General features: G+C 57.9%; 3 protein-coding genes across 4 annotated transcripts; 1 reads left to right on the top strand and 2 right to left on the bottom strand.

Annotated features, from left to right (window-relative positions):
- Positions 1 to 95: 95 nt before the first annotated feature.
- PGLS (6-phosphogluconolactonase) lies at positions 96 to 2,157 on the bottom strand. Its single transcript, XM_076360823.1, has 5 exons — positions 1,879 to 2,157; positions 1,676 to 1,783; positions 1,494 to 1,595; positions 723 to 863; positions 96 to 551 (listed from the first exon to the last, which is right to left on the bottom strand). The coding sequence occupies exons 1-5, from the start codon at positions 2,155 to 2,157 to the stop codon at positions 414 to 416; spliced, it is 768 nt and encodes a 255-aa protein (XP_076216938.1). The 3' UTR covers positions 96 to 413.
- Positions 2,158 to 2,343: 186 nt separating this feature from the next.
- SLC27A1 (solute carrier family 27 member 1) lies at positions 2,344 to 12,504 on the bottom strand. Of its 2 annotated transcripts, XM_076360821.1 has the most exons (13): positions 12,477 to 12,504; positions 12,233 to 12,400; positions 9,784 to 10,178; positions 8,535 to 8,696; positions 7,416 to 7,485; positions 7,222 to 7,313; positions 6,982 to 7,091; positions 5,939 to 6,148; positions 5,482 to 5,608; positions 5,111 to 5,248; positions 4,473 to 4,637; positions 3,701 to 3,847; positions 2,344 to 3,123 (listed from the first exon to the last, which is right to left on the bottom strand). In XM_076360821.1, the coding sequence occupies exons 2-13, from the start codon at positions 12,397 to 12,399 to the stop codon at positions 2,966 to 2,968; spliced, it is 1,941 nt and encodes a 646-aa protein (XP_076216936.1). In that variant the 5' UTR covers position 12,400; positions 12,477 to 12,504; the 3' UTR covers positions 2,344 to 2,965. The 2 variants fall into 2 exon arrangements, with proteins under 2 accessions (XP_076216936.1, XP_076216937.1); XM_076360822.1 differs by lacking the exon at positions 12,477 to 12,504 and having other exon boundaries at positions 3,024 to 3,494.
- Positions 12,505 to 13,609: 1,105 nt separating this feature from the next.
- Positions 13,610 to 15,968, top strand: NXNL1 (nucleoredoxin like 1). Its single transcript, XM_076360824.1, has 2 exons — positions 13,610 to 13,999; positions 14,753 to 15,968. Exons 1-2 carry the CDS (start codon positions 13,677 to 13,679, stop codon positions 15,048 to 15,050), a joined length of 621 nt encoding a protein of 206 aa, XP_076216939.1. The 5' UTR covers positions 13,610 to 13,676; the 3' UTR covers positions 15,051 to 15,968.
- Positions 15,969 to 16,017: the final 49 nt, after the last annotated feature.

The following is a 16,017-nucleotide window of genomic DNA, read 5'->3' on the forward strand; positions in this document are numbered from 1 at the left end:
CGCCCGCCCGCCCGCCCTCGCGGCACCCCAGACCCCCACGCCCGCTCCTTCAGTCCCTCGTGTACGAAGAGCGGAAGAAGGACCGGGAGCAGAAGGGCCGAAATCCGTCCGTTTAATGTCGCGCACCCCTTTCACGTCACAGCGACCGAAACCACCGCCGCGCGCCGTTCCCAGCCTGGCACCCGGCCCCCACCGAACCGAAGGAATCATTACGTGGAAACTCGTGCTCGGCAAAGCACCGTTTGTTCCAGAAAGAGGGGAAAAAAAAAAAAACACCCCAACCAAACAAACCCCAAACCCTGTGTTTTGTGCCCCAAACCGAACGCTACGACCAAACGTGAGGTTCTTCCCCTGGAACGTCGCGCAGCCGGAGCTGCCGGGTGCCGTCAGCCGAGCCCGGCCGGCAGCCGGCTCTACGAGACGGAATGTTTCTCGACGGGGACGGTCAGCTCCTTGGCTGCCGACTCGTCCAGGAACCAGCGCAGCTGCCCGGAGCGAGGCCGGACGCGAGCGGCGGGAAGGGGGTCTTCCTCGTCGCCTTCCAAAATGCGCTGTTGGGAGAGAGGGAGCGGCGCCTCAGCCGAGCGGTCGGCGAAAGGGAACCGCAAACCGCACCCAAAACGCTTTGGCGGGTGGCTGAAACCTCTTGAGCGCTTGTTCCTCCCCCCCCCCCAAAACCGCCTTGGATTTTCATTCCGACGACGAACGGTTTGGGGCCAAACCTTTAAAACGGCAGCTTTGCCCTCCCCCGTAGCCACGAACACGACCATCCGGGCGGCGTTCAGCACAGGCAGGGTTAACGTTATTCGCTCCGGCGGCGGCTTCGGCGAGTCGGTAATAGCAGCAACTATTTTCTCGTTCTCCTGTCAGAGCGAAAAAATAATAATTAAAAAAAAAAACCCCCGTGAAAAGAGGGGAAAAAGAAAACCCCAACCCGGAAGCAGGGGAGCAGCCCGGGCCCCGACGGCTGCTGAGGGCGAGCGGCGTCCTCAGCCCTCCCACATCTCCGCCCAAGTCAAGATCTCCTTTTCCGTTTCCCCCCGCAGCCTTCCCAAAACCGGGAAAACTTTAAGAAGAGGAAGCAGGGAGCTAAGTCAACCGGTTGTTTGGTTTTTTTTTTTTTCCCCTCCCCGCAACAGCTTTTTCTTCCTCCTCTTTCTTTGTTAAACCACAACTCCCCCCGCCCCGAACCAGGAACGGCCGCGCGGTCGCTACTAAAAATGTCTTTACTGAGCGGTGAAACATCGGAACAGGCTGCCCGGGGAAGGGGTCGAGTCCCCGTCCCTGGAGGTATTTAAAAGACGAGTAGATGAGGCGCTCGGGGACATGGTTTAGTGGGGATGGGGGTGTTGGGTCGACGGTTGGACTCGATGATCTTCGAGGTCTTTTCCAACCTCGACGATTCTACGATTCTACTCGCGAGTTACCCACGAAGACGCCGGGGGGACCCCGCGGACACTCGTGGGAGCCAGAGGCCAGCGGGCTGAGCTCACCTGGAGCAGGGGGTGGCCGGGGAAGAGGGAGCAGGTGTGCCCGTCCGGCCCGACCCCCAGCACCAGCAAGTCGAAGACGGGCACGTCCTCGCCCGGGAAAGCCTGCGGGGAGGACGGGAGGTGGAGCCGGGGCGGGAAACACGTTCTCCCGCCGACCCCCGGCTCGCCCCCGGGGCCGGTACCTGACGGAGCTGCGCGGCGTAGTCGGCGGCGGCGGCGGCGGGGGGCAGCCCGGGGGTGAGGGCCAGGACCCGCGGCCCGGGGGCGGGCAGCCGCGGCAGCAGCTGGGCCTGCGGAGAGGGGCGGCAGGCGGTCGGGGCCGGCCCGGGGGGGGGGGACGGCGGCGGCGGCGGCGGCGGGGCCCCGCCGCCCCGGCCCCGCTCACCTCGTAGGCCCCGGCGGTGCTCTCCGGGTGCTCGGGCGGCACCAGCCGCTCGTCGCAGAAGGCCACCAGCCAGCGGGCCGGCGCGGCGGGGCCTGCGGCGGCGGCGGCGGCGAGGGGCAGGTCCCGGGAGAGGATCCCCACCAGGCTCCCTCCCGAGAGGCCCAGCGAGAAGCGCCCGCCGGCCCCCGCCGCCCGCTCGGCCACCAGCTGCGCCAGGGCCGGGCCCAGCTCCCGCGGCGAGGGGAACACCGAGACGCGGCGGGCCGCGGGGACGGCCATGGCGGCGGCGGCGGCGGCTAGCGGGAGCGGCGCGCCGGAAGTGACGCGTCCTGCGCGCCGCGCCGTTGCCTAGCAACCCGCGGCCTAGGCCTCCCCGCCGCCTTGGCAACCCGCGGCCTAGGCCTCCCCGCCGCGCCCCCGGCCCCGCGTCCCGGCGCAGGCGGAAGGAGGGAGGCGGAGGCGGGCTGAGCTCACACACAGCTTTACACCGTTACTCGCTTTTTCCACCATCTAAGCACAAACTCACCGCCGGCCTCAGGCGCCGGCCCCCCAGGCGGAGGGGGCCCCGGGGCTGTCCCCACCACAGGGAGGGTAAACCCGAAGGCCGCTCCCCCTCCACCACAGCACCCATCAAAATCATCTTTTTTTTTTTTTTTTTAACGTCCTCATATCCCCAGCCCTAAGGGCAGGGCCTGTGGGTAGTTAAAACGTGACCTAACGCCAAGTGAGGTTAAAAAAAAAAAAAAAAAATCATCTAAGTGAGTAAAGTTGGGAGACGGAGCAGAGAGACGCCCCCGCCGGGCACGGGTATCTCCGTGAATAAATATGGCCATCGCCCTCCTCCCTCAGCGGGTAGCGGTTACAAAAATACTCTAGAGGTGTAGGGGGGGACGTTAATGGGACGTCAGCGCTCGGGGAGGGAGCGGGTGACGGGTTAATGTGCTTTTAGGGGAGGGAGACGCCGCGGGAGGCGCTTCCCTGCTGGTGATTCACTGCGGTAAGGACCTCGCAGGAACCCATCGCTTCCCGCGAGCCTCGGCCCTCCGATTAGTCATCGTTTTCCTCCAAAAGGCTGAATCCGACCGGATCATAAAGCGGCTTTTCCAGAACAAATCCTCTCATAAAGGCATTCATCCAGGGGAACGTATTTTCCCAACTTTAGATCCAGAAAATACAAGCGATCTGAGGTTTGGTGGGGGTCGAATCCTTCCCTCTGTAAGCGGGTTTTCTGAATCTTAAACGTACCTTCAAAAAGAGAAAACAAAACATGAAAAATACTTGGCGTCAGAAAGCCCGCTTCAGCATCAGAGCGAGGAGGAAGCGTCACGGGTGGCGTTTCATTTCTACCTCACGGTTTTGCCTACGAATTTTAGCAACTCGAAGCTCGTTAACTCTCCCCATCGTTACCGGAGTTTCTTACATAAACCTTGCGCAATTTTTTTTTTTTTTTTTTTCTTTTTTTTTTTTTTACTCCTCCTCAGGCCCGGGCTGGTGAAAGGACCCGGTAAAATTCCTGGGAAACCGAAAACAGAAAATGCAGCAGCTTTAGTCGTGCTGGAACAGAGCCCCGGGAAGGGCAACGGACAGCGTACGAGAGAGTTCGAGGGCAGACGTTCCTGTAGGGAGAGACCTTTTCCGTAAGGGCCTGGAACTACCTGGTTTCTTGTTAAAGACTTAACTACAATCACCGTTTTTACTAGCGGTACTTCCGCGCCTGCCGTACTCGGGGTTGGGGTGTTATTTCGCCCTGAAGGAGGGGGAAACGCTTCCGAGCTCCTTTCGGGATCTGACCTTCCCCGGAGAGCAGCCGGATCCCCGATACCTGTGGTGTCAACCTGGGGTAGGAGCCGGAGAAAGACGGGCCGGGCGTAGGAAGGCAACACCTTCTGCAGCTCCCAGTACAGGACGTTGGGGTTGACTTTAGCTTTGGGATCCGCGATCGCCGCCATCCCGGCTTTGCCCTCCACCCCTGAAACAGAAGAGCGCAGCTGGGGCGGAGACCGCGGAAGCACGGAACGTTTAACGGATGCAAGCGCGGGTATTTCCTCCCGTGCCTCTTCAAGGCGAAGCGCAAACGCGCCGAGGAGAACCCAGCCCAACGCCAGAGGCTCCCAGTCCGCTGCCAACGCGTTCCCCTCACCGCTAATCCGACTCCGGTTTTCATCGGGTTTCTCTCACATACGCCCTGACAAAAATTCAGGGCAAAGTGCCACGACGGGCGCCTTTCCGGCCAACGCGCGCGCGACCGCTCGGTTCCCGTCCTTGTGCCCCCCCCCCCTCAGCACCCCCCCTTCCTGGATTACTTGAAGATCTAAGGGCTGGCACGCACCCCAAGAGCTTCTGCAAAGCTCGTGTCGTAAAAACCTTCCCTTTTAAGACGCAAAGAGAGATTCCGCTACTGGATCTCCTTATTTCTGCTGCTCAGAATAAGGGCGTCAAACTCCGCCGCCTGACTCTGTCATCTCTTCTCATTTTTGGGGTGCCTGGTTACAATAGAGGCGACCGATTTCTACCCGTTCGGACACAGATCTGGTACGTTTGCCCAATATTTGCCTTTCTCCCTAAATGCCGAGAGCTCCGACTCGACGTTTTACCTGGCACTTCCACTCCGTACACTGCAACGTCCGTCTGGTTGAGGATGTGACTCAACGTCCCTTCCACCTCCGTGGTAGAGACGTTCTCTCCTCGCCATCGGAAGGTGTCCCCGCTGCGATCTTTGAAGTACATGTAACCGAGTTCGTCCATCACCAACACATCTCCTGGGAGGGGGAGAGGAGACATCAAAACCCACCCCAGGACTCAAGTTCGTTAGCGCCCGGGACTGCCTTAAGGCCCTTCTTGCCCAGCGCCGCGCTGTTTTCTCCCCAGGGAAGCGCAGAACTGCCTCGGTGACTTCCCACCACCGTGCGCCGCATCTCCTCGTTACGGGAGACGGGCAGCAGCAGGAAAAGGACGGGGAAAAGAATCTCTCCCTCTTTGAAATGTCAATTTTTATTTTTATTTTTTTTTTTTAATTAAATCCAGAGCAGCTCAACAGCCAGCAACTGCAAAACGCCAACACACCTGTTCGTAGAATCACTTAGGTTGGAGAAGACCTTTAAGATCATCGATTCCTCTCAATTTTCCTCTCAAATTTCCTTCTCAATTTTTTTCCCCTCTCAAAACCCCCCAGATTTAGGTCTCTCGAGACCACCTTCGCACGAGGAACGTCTGCAGTCCGTACCGACAGTACCTGAAAGGTACGCCTGGTCCCCTTTCCGAAGCACGTTGTAAGCGATCTTCTTGTTGGTGGCGCTCTCGCTGACGTAGCCGTCGAACCGACGCAGGGGATCCTGTTGATTTATCTGACCGACGAGCAACCCCGGCTCTCCTGCAGGAAAACGGGATCAACGCAAGATGACGCCGACACTTCACGACGAGCTCAGCTTTGTGCCCGCCAAAAAAGACGTTCAGTTGCTGAACTGATCCATCTTTGGAGGAGAGGACTGGAAGGGAAAACCCTCTACACGGCACTAGAAACCCCGTAAACCAGCCAGAGCTTATTAGATACGTATTTGGTTCAGGACAAAAAGCTGCCATCGATTTGTTCGGGTTAACGCTCACCTGGGCGACAGGGGATACACAGCCCACCGGAATCCCGGATCAGCTCCATCGTGTCCTCGTTCACCTTCACCAAGCGAATGGGATAAACGCCGGGCAAAATCCGACTGTTGAAGCCACAGGCGCCGACCTTCCAAAGGACAGGGAGAAAGAAAAAAAAACAAACCAACAAACCCCAAAGGGCTGAAGAGAACGGCTTGGGTTTTGCGCTACCGCTTTCCGGGAATTCTCCGATCTTTCCTCCCTTTCCATTTAACTGGCAAATTCACCCCAAAACGTAAAGGTTTCCCTCCCCCCCCCCCCCCGCCCCAGGCCTTTGTGCACGCCACCCCTCGTTACCAATCTAGCTCCCTGCCATCCCCTTGCGAGAGGACTCGGAGGAGTCAGAGAAGCCAGCAGCGCTTTCTCTCCTTCCCGCGCGCCCCTCCCAGCCCCCGCGGGGTACCCTCTTCCTCCTCACCTTCCCGTCCAAGTTGGCAATGCTGCAGTTGCACTCCGTGGCTCCGTAGAACTCGCCGACCTGCTTAATTCGGAAGCGCTTTGTGAAGTCCTCCCATATGGTGGGTCTCAAACCATTGCCCACCGCCAGCCGCACGCAGTGTTGGGTTTCTGACTCTCGGACCGGCTGGTTCAGAAGATACCTGCAGATTTCCCCGATATACTGAATAATCTGAAGCAGTAAACACAAAAACATAGCTCAGGCTTCAGGCGACCCTTACAACGCCCCGGAAAAAGCCGACCACGAGGCCACCGGTGTCAGCGCACCTCGTGGAGCTAGACACGTCAGGCATTTTAATAAACTCCGAGGTTTTGCAAGTTCAAGTTGGGATTTCTCGCCACAAAAAAAAAAACAAACCCCAAACCAGGCGAAGGTAAAACAGTTATTGCCCTCCGGAACCCGCGGGTTAGCACCAGAAAGGAGCACAGGAGGGATCCCTCAGCGTGGCTGGAGATACTCGCATAAAGAAAAACCCTCGTGCTTTACTAGGTGACTGAGAGACCTCTAGGAAGGTTAGGGGAACGAGCGGTCGACCATGAACCAACGGAGCCGGAGCGGAGATCCAATTACCGGCTATAAATACTGCTGGTGGGGGAAGGGCAAGACAAACACCAGGCAGGAGAAAGGGCTGCTTAAATTAGAAGGTAACGTTGACATAAACCCAAAAAGATGTTTATTGGCTGTGAACTGCCAAGGGAATGCCTCTGCAGAGATTCCTAACGCGGATGAATTCTGGCAGAGCTTTCCTGCAACAGTAAGGGATGGAAACTTGCGTTTTAAAAGCTGGTCTCGACAACCTTACAAAGAGGAAGCAGGAGAAGACGGATGAAAGACCTTTTCTAAAGCCCTGCACGCCTAAAGCGGCACTGGCAATTGGAAAACGCCACGGCGCAGGCACCTCGATACCCGACAAGGGACGGGGAGTTATCTGGAGATCAATAATTAGGCGGTGAACCTGGCGCTCTCGAGTTGAGCACCAAAGATAGCGACCGCCGGGCCCTCACCGTGCATCTGTATTTCGCGCAGTCGTCCCAGAAGCGACTGGCCGAGAACTTCTTCCTGATCACCACGGTGAGGCCGTGGATTAGACACTGGCCAACTCCCATGATGTTACCTGGAAAACAAGGATCACGGGGATAGCTCCGACCGCCCTGGGTCCGTTCACTCACAAGGGACACGCGAAGGAGCAGGCACAGGGGGGCGGCCGACGCCTCACCTCCGCCCCCGAGAAGGAGGAAGCTTACCTGCAGAATGATAGAGCGGGAGGCAGTTGTAGAGGACGTCCTCCGGGCACATTTTGTAGGCGTAGTAACCGAAGGCAGCGATGCGGTAGTACCTGCGAGAACCGAGCGCACGCTAAGCGAGCGAGACGGGTAAAGCTTGGGGTTTGGCGACGTGAAACGCGCCTCAAGAGGGAGGTGCCTCCTCGGGTCCTCACCTGCTGTGCACCACAATGGCAGCTTTGGGCATTCCCGTCGTTCCTGACGTGTAGATATAGAAGAGCCGATCTAGAGGAATGGAAACAGGCGTCAGGCAGACCGTTCTCAACTGCCTGAGAAAGTCCCCGCAGGGTTTGTTTTGTGTTTTAGGCTTCGTTCCCAGCGGCTGAGGAACGGCTTCGAAATGGTGACAGCACAGGGGACAGCGAGCTGCGAAGGCCGACTCCACAAACGTGGAGTTGCAGCCCGACGGAGAATCTGCGTGTTGACCGTAACGGTAAACACAGGAACAGCGTAACGAAGAGCTTGCAGAGCTCCGAGGACACGACCTGTGTACCTTTACGCAAATTGTCCTGGGACTAGATTAGCTCTCCAGGTCAGACATTAATTCCAAATGGATCGAGAAGAAAGGTCTCAACCTGCGCCTGACGGTAGGGCAGGTATCTATAGCTCTACGATTAAAAAAATATAATCTAAAGGAAAAGCCTCTTAAGCAGCATCGTTCCTCCTACTGTAAGCAAAGTACCAAAACGGAGTCTCACGCCTCAGGGATCTCAGATACGCTCAGTTGTCTTAAAGCACGAAATACAGACTGGAGGCCAGTCAGCATCTTCCTTTCTCTCTCTCCTGAATCCCAAACCCACCAACACTCATCCCGGCCGCAGGCAAGGAAAGACTTTAATTACACCCGAGTCAGCTGCGGGGGAAGGTAAAATGGGCCGTTACACGCTACAGAGGGATCAGACGGACTCGCGGAGCTAGGGAAGCACGGGGTAAGTCCCGGCAGGCCAGCTGCTTCACCCCACAGGCATTCCAGCGGCTATGCTCCTGTAACGGAAGAGTTGTCCTTGGGAAGGCACCAGTCTCCCTCCCTCAGGTACTAAACACGTTAGTCAGGTAAAGCTCGGGAGTCTCAGACAATGAGAAACTTAACCCAGAGTACCCTGGAACCAGGACTTCCCCCCCCCTTTTTTTTCCCCCCCTTCCTTTCTTCTATTTGTGAGCCCAAACTGGGTTGATTTAATCCCTCCACCTTGCTTGGTTTTCTCGTTTTGCTGTCACCTAGCCCAGCTCTCGCACACATCGCGGTGAGAAACAAAAGTCATCGCTAAAATTACCATCTAAACCTTTGGCTGGAATCTGAGTCGGGAGCGATCTCGGTGCGGTACTCAGAAGAGGATCAAGATGTCTGGTCTCCACAGGAACGACATTCGGGTTATAGTTGCCGGAGCAGAACTTTGCCATGTTCTTCCCCAACATCCCATTCACTTCCGATATTGCTGCAAGACAAAGCAAGTGGCTTTTGCAACAAACACAACGCTCTAGGCAGCGGCAAAAATAACCCGTGTAACACCCTGTTGTGCCCCAAACCCACGGAAGGACCTGAAGAACGGCTTTAAACTAAACGGGGGTAGATTTAGACTAGATAGAAGGAAGAAATTGTTTACGCTGAGGGTGGTGAAACACTGGCCCAGGTTGCCCAGAGAGGTGGGGGATGCCCCATCCCTGGAAACATTCCAGGTCAGGCTGGACGGGGCTCTGAGCAACCTGATCTAGTTGAAGATGTCCCTGCCCGCGGCAGGGGGTTGGACTAGACGACCTTTAGAGGTCCCCTCCAACCCAAACCGTTCTGTGATTCTAAGAACCAGGGACTCCTTTAAGATACTTACGTCACACCCGTCCAGATAACACCCGCATCGGTGCGGTCAGACTGACCTGGGTCCAGCAAAAACCCTAACAAAAAAGCCAAACCTACGCCAAATTGCCTCTCCCCATGACCCACCACGCCATGGTCTTCAAATGATCTGCAGTGGTTTCAAGGAGATGATTCAGAATAATAAACCACCAGATCTAAAAATAACCGTCGGAACAGGGTTCATTGGAGAAGTGGGGATGCATTTAAAACCAGCATCCACTGAGGAACCTATCCTGCGGCCGAAAGCACGGCATTAAGCAAGGAGTATTCACAGAGGGAAAAGAGAAAAACAAGCCCTGCGGCAGGAAAACACGCCTTGCGGCACGTATCGCCGCTTCTCGACGAAGCGCAAGGCTCCCCATGCAGCGCCTCCAGATCCAACGAAACAAAGGCAAATCAGCGAGCCCCGTCTGGGCACCACGAAACCAGGAAGACGCCGGCAGATGAAACCGAGCTACCGACCGCTCTACTCAAAACACCGCTCCTCTTTTAGCCTCAGATACTAACTGAACCCTTCTGCCTTTTGTAATCAGGAGATTTGCCATCTCCCCTAGCTTTTAATACGGCCAGCTGCCGTTTTGGTTTTAGTTTACTCGATCTCTGCCTTGTTCAGGCCCAAGCGAACAGCTCACGAGCTGCCCGTAAGGCGTACGAACGCCCAGGTGAGTCACCTGAAGACAGCTCCCCTCCGAAGATCACGGCTTTCGCACCCGAAGTCGTCACGCAGTAAACCAGAGAATCCAAGCGCAAATTGAAGTTGATCAGAGCCGCTTCAATGCCGATTTTTGCCATCCCTAGCCAGAGGCCAACGAACTCGGGGCGGCTCTCCATGAAGATGGCGATGACGTCCCCCAGCCGGAAGCCTTGCTGGTAGAAGTAGTTAGCCACGGCGTTGGAGTACTCATCCAGCCTCCTGAAGGTCCACTGCTCACCAGTGGCTTCGTAAATCAGGGCCACTTTGTCGGGGTGCCTGCGGACAACGTCCTGGAACATCTTGGGGATGGTGCTTTTGGCTTTTTGATGCCTTCGCAACTTGTACTTGACTCGTAACAGCACCGAGAGGCCGCTGCAGCAAAGGAAGAGCGTAACAAGTTAATTTTCAGCACAATTTCCGAATCAGAAGGGACGTGGGCAGGAGACACGTGCTCCACGTGAGCGTCCCGCTGGCATCCCCCTGTCCTTGGACAGCTGAAGCGTTACCCTGAAACTGGAACTTGGAATCACTGCTGCTCTACAGAAAGCGACGGCTGTTTTAACGTTATGGCAAAGAAACAGCCTACAGCAACTGTTCCGGTACTTTCCACGCTATAAACCACAGGGAATCCCATCTTCACATTGATAGCAATTCAAACAGGCCCACAGAACACATTAAAGAGGGCAGATTACATCTTTTAACGATGTCTTCTGCCGTCCTAAAAAGAAGGACTTTGCAACCACTGCTTTTACCCAGAAAAGAAGCAAAACGTACTTCAACATGGGAAGCGTCTTTCTTGCCGGGACATTTTGCAGCATCTTTGTGCTATTTCACACAATTGCACCCCTCAGGATCCAAAAGCATTTAAACGAGAGAGACAACCCGACCCTTTGACAACAGCGCGTGGCCTCGGCTTCAAGAAAACAAAGCCAAAGGCTTCCCCCTTTCACCCGCGAGACGAGAGGACTGCCGGCGTGCTGCTCGCAGGCGCGTTTTCCCGTGAGTCAGCCTCTGCCGCAGTCCTGGGACGATAGGAAGCGAGGCTATCTAAATACTACCAGGCCGAAGCCATAGATTTTAATAGTAATTAATAAATAATAACAATAATTCTTGGACAGCAAGCTCCTTTAAAGATGGTGGTGCCTTATGAAGAAAAGAATTGCCGCCTCTGTGGGTATTTGATACCACGAAGAGCAACTACTCGATAAAAGAACAAACCAGACTGCTCTAACGGGGCTTTTTTCTTTTTTTTTTTTTTTGCCTTCTGTAACGTACATAATTATTTTAAGTCTCCAAGGCAGCAGCTGCAAGTTAAACCTCGACACGGTTCAAGCTTGATGGCAGCAAAAGTTGGTGTCTGAACTTCAACTGTCTCACGTTGTCCCGGAGGAAACTATCTTTAGAGGCGCGTTGGCTCTCTTGCTTTGGCTATCAGTTAGATACAAAAATAAATTTATTGAAGTACACTACCATAACGCCGCCACCAAAACGAGGACAGCAGGTCTGGGTGCGCGAAATGGATCCCGTTTCCCTCCCAGAGGTAGGAAGATGGAGGCGGTATTTTTCCACCATTAAAATAGGAAATTGTTGCACAACAAGGGTTTGGAAGAATCCCCAGAAACTTGAAAGGTCATTTAATATTAGCGCTTAAAAACCCCCGCAACTCTCACGACTGAACGTCAAGAGCAGGAGCCTCGCTCAGCAAAGCCTCGCAGAAGGGGGAAGGGTGCGCTTCAGAGACAAGTTGTTGGCAACGGTCAGGCCGAGCTGGGCTTTCACGGTGACCTTACACCGCGCCGTGCCAAACGCAGAACAGAGGAGCCTTTTCACTGCTGAGCTGCACTTTCCAGATACTTAAAGGGCTTTATTCTGCCCAGTTTATTTTCTGTCATTATTCCCAGCTTGCCGGGCAATCGGGAGGAAACAGCCCTTCAAAGTGCAGTGACAGCCACGGCGAAGCTGGCAATCGCAGGAGCCCTAAATCCTCTGGAAATAAAGGCACATCCCTCACGGAGGCCTAAAAACCGCCGAACTAAATGCGACGGCCTCCCAGGAGATGGGGAAGCTGCTGGAGACTTACCGCTCTTGACGCCGCGAGCCCCTAGTTCGGACTAGGGGCATTTTAAGATGGATCTACCCTCTTTTTAAGCTCAGGGGGTGTAGCGGCAGGCATCGCCCCGCGACTCCTTCCACGGGTGAACCGCGGCGTGCGTCCCGCGAGCGTCCCCGCAGCCGTTCGCTCGCTCCCTTTGAGGCCGAGCCTTTCCAACCGCCCTCTGCGCGCAGGCAGGGCGGCGGGCGCTGCCTGCAGCTAAAACCCGACGCGGCTCAGGTTTAAAGGCAGCGAACCCAGCTCGCCACCGGCCCTCACCCCTTCACGCGTGGGGCCGCGGGGCGGCTGGAGGGGCCCCGGGGGCAGCACTTACAAGAGGTCCCGCGGAGCCGTCCTGAAGACCAGCCGCAGCAGCCGCCATCCCCCGCTGCCCAGGCAGACGCCCAGCGAAGCGGCCAGGCTCCAGGACCAGGGAGCGCCGAGGAACCGCAGCAGCCCCAGGGAGCCCAGGGAGGCGGCGCAGACCCCCGCCGGGTGCATGCTGCGGAGGGAAGGGGCAGGGGTCAGGGCTCCGGGGGCCGGGCCGGGCCGGGCCTCCCCCGCCCCGGCCCCGTTACCTGAGCGGCGCCGGCAGCTCCCGCGCCCGCTCCCGCCTCAGCCGCCGCCGCCTCAGGTCTAGCCCCGCCCCGGACGCCACCGCCCCCCGGGGGGGGCGGGACGGCGGGAAACGCGAGGTCCTATTGGCCGAGGGCGCGGCTGCCGGTCTCGGATTGGACGAGGAGGAGCGGCGTGGGGAACGCCCGCGAGGCGTCACCACGTCACCGCGGAGGGGCGGGGCGCGGCTCCCTCCCGCCCCCCCCGGTGCCGGTCCCGCCCCGGCCGGGCGCTGCGCGGGAGGGACGCTCCTGCCCCGGGACCGACAGAACCGGGGGGCTGGGGGGGGGGCTGTTTTCTGTCTGCCTGGGGGTTAACGGGCGGTTTGGGAAACCGTCGTTCGTGTCCGCACCGGCACCGCGTGGGACCCGCACGCCCGGGGTTCCACGGCCCGGGACCGGCACCGCCCAGGTTCCCACGGCCCGGAACACGCACGCCGCCCGTGGCCTCCCGGACCGGCAACTGCCCGGGACCGGCGCTGCCCGGGAGACGCACGCCCGGTTTTCCCACGGCCCGGGACCGGCACTGCCCAGGTCCCGCACACCCGGGACCGGCACCCGCCCGGGACCCCACGGCCCCGGGACCCCACACAAACGGAACCCCACAGCTCCCGCACCCCCGGGACCGGCACTGCCCAGGTCCCGCACACCCGGGACCCCACGGCCCCGGGACCCCACACAAGCGGAACCCCACGGCTCCCGCACCCCCGGGACCGGCACCACTCGGGACCGGCACTGCCCAGGTCCTGCACACCCGGGACTGGGGCCGGCACCCGCCCGGGACCCGACGGCCCCGGGACCCCCACAAGCGGACCCCCACGGCTCCCGCACCCCCGGGACCGGCACCACTCGGGACCGGCACTGCCCACGTTCCCACGGCCCGGAACACGCTCACCCGGGGACCCCCCGGCCCGGGACCTGCACCCCCGGGACCGGCACCGCCCCCCCGGGCACTGACCTCCCCGTTTAAGCCGATTACCGGAGGCTCCGGGAAATCCGCCATCATTAACAGCCGGCGGCGGGTGCGGCCGCTGTGGGGCCAGGGAGCCGGGGGAGGTGGGGGGGGGATCCGGGGGGCTCCCGCACCCCTTCCCACCGCCGAGCACTCACCGTGAGCCGCGGGGTCGGTCCATCCCACCGGATCGATCGGCCTCCTCCCCGCCCATGGCCGCCCTCTTCACCGGGAAGGTCCTGATGGCCAACCGGGAGCGGGACGAGGTGGAGACGGAGCAGGAGCTGGGCCGGGCGTTGGAGAACAAGGTGCTGCTGCTCTATTTCGGATCCGGGCAGTGCCCGCGGTGCCGGCAGTTCTCCCCGCTCCTCAAGGATTTCTTCCTGCGGCTGACCGACGAGTTTTACGTGGAACGAGCTTCGCAGCTGGTCCTGGTGTACGTGTCCCGGGACGAGACGGAGGAGCAGCAGAGCGCTTTCCTGAGGTCCATGCCGAAACGCTGGCTGGCCGTACCTTTCGGGGACGCCTTCAAAAGGTAACGCGCCCCGGGCGAAAGTAGCGAGGTCAGACCCCGCGCGCTGCAAACGGCCCCTCCGACCAGCCCTGGCTGTGTTTTCAGATGTTTAGGGTCTTTTCCAGGTGTTTTCCCTCATATTCAGTCCCCACTGGAGCGGTCAGCGCGGCGTGTTAATGGAAAAAAAAAATATATATGTTAAAGCTGTTTGGCTGCACCTATTTATAAAGCAAAAATATTTCCTCTTCCTTCCATCCCGCTTTTTGCTGATGTATTTGTATTCCGATTTTATAACGCGCTATTTATAACTCCCGGCCGACCCTCCAGGCAGAACACGTAGCGTGAAAGATGGATGCAGCCAGGCGGATCGGAAGCAACTCACGTATTTTGCTGTAACCTCATTAGCGACAGAACGAGCTGCAATTAATACCGAGAATTATTCCCGGCTCCTTTTGAGGACAAACTGGAGCACGTTAAAATTTCAAGCGTCCTGCTTGCTCGTGTAAAACACGTTCCCAGCAGCCGTCCCGCATCTCCCGTACCCCAGGGAGCTGACGCCCAAATCCCCTTCCCCTTTTTACCGGCCCCCCAGAGATCCGCGTCAGGCTCTAATTACCGGCGGTGGACAAACGAGCGGGTTACGTTCAGCGACTAGGCTCCGCGTAACTCCGCACCAGGACAGCCGCGGGAATCCTATCGGAGGGCGAGGACGAGGAGCGGCGAGGACCGCTACACCCTTCCCGATCTGAGGTTTCTTCCCCCTTTGCCTTGCAGGGAGCTGGAGCTGCAGTTTGCCGTGTCCGAGGTGCCCGCGGTGGTGGTGCTGAGGCCAAACGGGGAGGTAATCGTCGGAAACGCCGTGGAAGAGATCCGGCGCATGGGCCCCGCTTGCTTCCGAAACTGGCAGGAGGCTGCCCAGCTGGTAGACAGAAATTTTCTCTTGGCAGAGGATTTTGATGACTGGACCAGGAGAAGCATCACCGACCCCATCCGCCGCCTCAAGTACAAGCTGGACAAGGAGACGGAAGCGAAGAACAAGGAGAGGCAAGAGGAAGGCGAAGAGTCTTCTTAGGGGCTCGGAGAGGCTGCGGCTTGCGCGGGCTGACTTGGCCGGGGACGTCCCTCGGGTCGCTGTCCCTACCCGACGTCTCCGGAAGCAGCAACATCTGTCTGTCTTGTCGAAGTCCACTAAAATCACGTTAGTTTTCCCAGAAGGTGAATTGTTTTACGGCAAACGTGCTCTACGCCCATGCACAGCCTTTCCTGTCTGGAAGATTGGTTAGCGTAATAAGGATATTCCGACCCTGACTGAATTTCATTTCCCTTCTATCGCCCTAGGACCTAGCGTAGTAAAAATCTCACGGTGACATCTTTGCCATTTATTTACCAAAAAAGTGAGAAGAAAAGTAACTGCTAGAGACCAGCACTCGGTGAATGTCTCACTAAACAGTTTTAAAAATGGGAATTGCATTAAAAACCCAAAACAAACAACAAACCCTGCAGCATGCCCAAGCCTCCTATGGAGGTACGGAGAAGCTGTGACAAACGGCAACGGGAACAGAATCCCTACGATTAGCCGATGCAGGGTTGGGTTTTTAGGAGACGGACACCCACGCGCTAAGTGAGCGAGTCCTGAGAAATCTCCCGTGTTGCTGCTCACGTTACGCTGCTGAAAATTGACGTTTCGGACAAATCCTGCTGAGGAGCAGGTTGCTCCATGACCGGAATTACAACATGCAGGAGCCACCCCGGTGACCTGCCTCTACTTTATCTGCTAATCGCGGTTGCCATCTGCTGCTGCAGAGTGCCCAGTGCCGCCGACGGCAGCGATCCGCCGGGAAGCCGAGTCCCATCCCGGGTGGAAGATCTGCCCGTCCTAAACCTACCGCGGCAGGCGGCGGACGGGTAAACTGCCAGGGCAGCGCACATCCTTAGTAAACATCACTCCGCTTCGTCCTTTCGAATTCAACAGGTTTGCACGAAGCCGACTCCGAACGGCGGAGGGGGACCACGCTCTGCAGCCAAACGTCTCGTTTAGG

Source organism: Aptenodytes patagonicus, chromosome 30 (genome assembly GCF_965638725.1).
Source record: "Aptenodytes patagonicus chromosome 30, bAptPat1.pri.cur, whole genome shotgun sequence".
Taxonomy (NCBI): domain Eukaryota; kingdom Metazoa; phylum Chordata; class Aves; order Sphenisciformes; family Spheniscidae; genus Aptenodytes; species Aptenodytes patagonicus.

Excerpts from the sequence above, each read along its gene's own strand:
- PGLS (XM_076360823.1), bottom strand. The coding sequence starts at position 2,157 with ATGGCCGTCCCCGCGGCCCGCCGCGTCTCGGTGTTCCCCTCGCCGCGG. Across the intron at positions 1,784-1,878 it reads GCACCGCCGGGGCCTACGAG|GCCCAGCTGCTGCCGCGGCT; the intron begins GTGAGCGGGGCC and ends CCCTCTCCGCAG. Across the intron at positions 552-722 it reads GCAAAGCTGCCGTTTTAAAG|CGCATTTTGGAAGGCGACGA; the intron begins GTTTGGCCCCAA and ends CTCTCCCAACAG.
- SLC27A1 (XM_076360821.1), bottom strand. The coding sequence starts at position 12,399 with ATGCACCCGGCGGGGGTCTGCGCCGCCTCCCTGGGCTCCCTGGGGCTG. Across the intron at positions 7,486-8,534 it reads TCCAGCCAAAGGTTTAGATG|ATCGGCTCTTCTATATCTAC; the intron begins GTAATTTTAGCG and ends CCATTCCTCTAG. Across the intron at positions 4,638-5,110 it reads GGACCAGGCGTACCTTTCAG|GAGATGTGTTGGTGATGGAC; the intron begins GTACTGTCGGTA and ends TCCCCCTCCCAG.
- NXNL1 (XM_076360824.1), top strand. The coding sequence starts at position 13,677 with ATGGCCGCCCTCTTCACCGGGAAGGTCCTGATGGCCAACCGGGAGCGG. Across the intron at positions 14,000-14,752 it reads TTCGGGGACGCCTTCAAAAG|GGAGCTGGAGCTGCAGTTTG; the intron begins GTAACGCGCCCC and ends TTTGCCTTGCAG.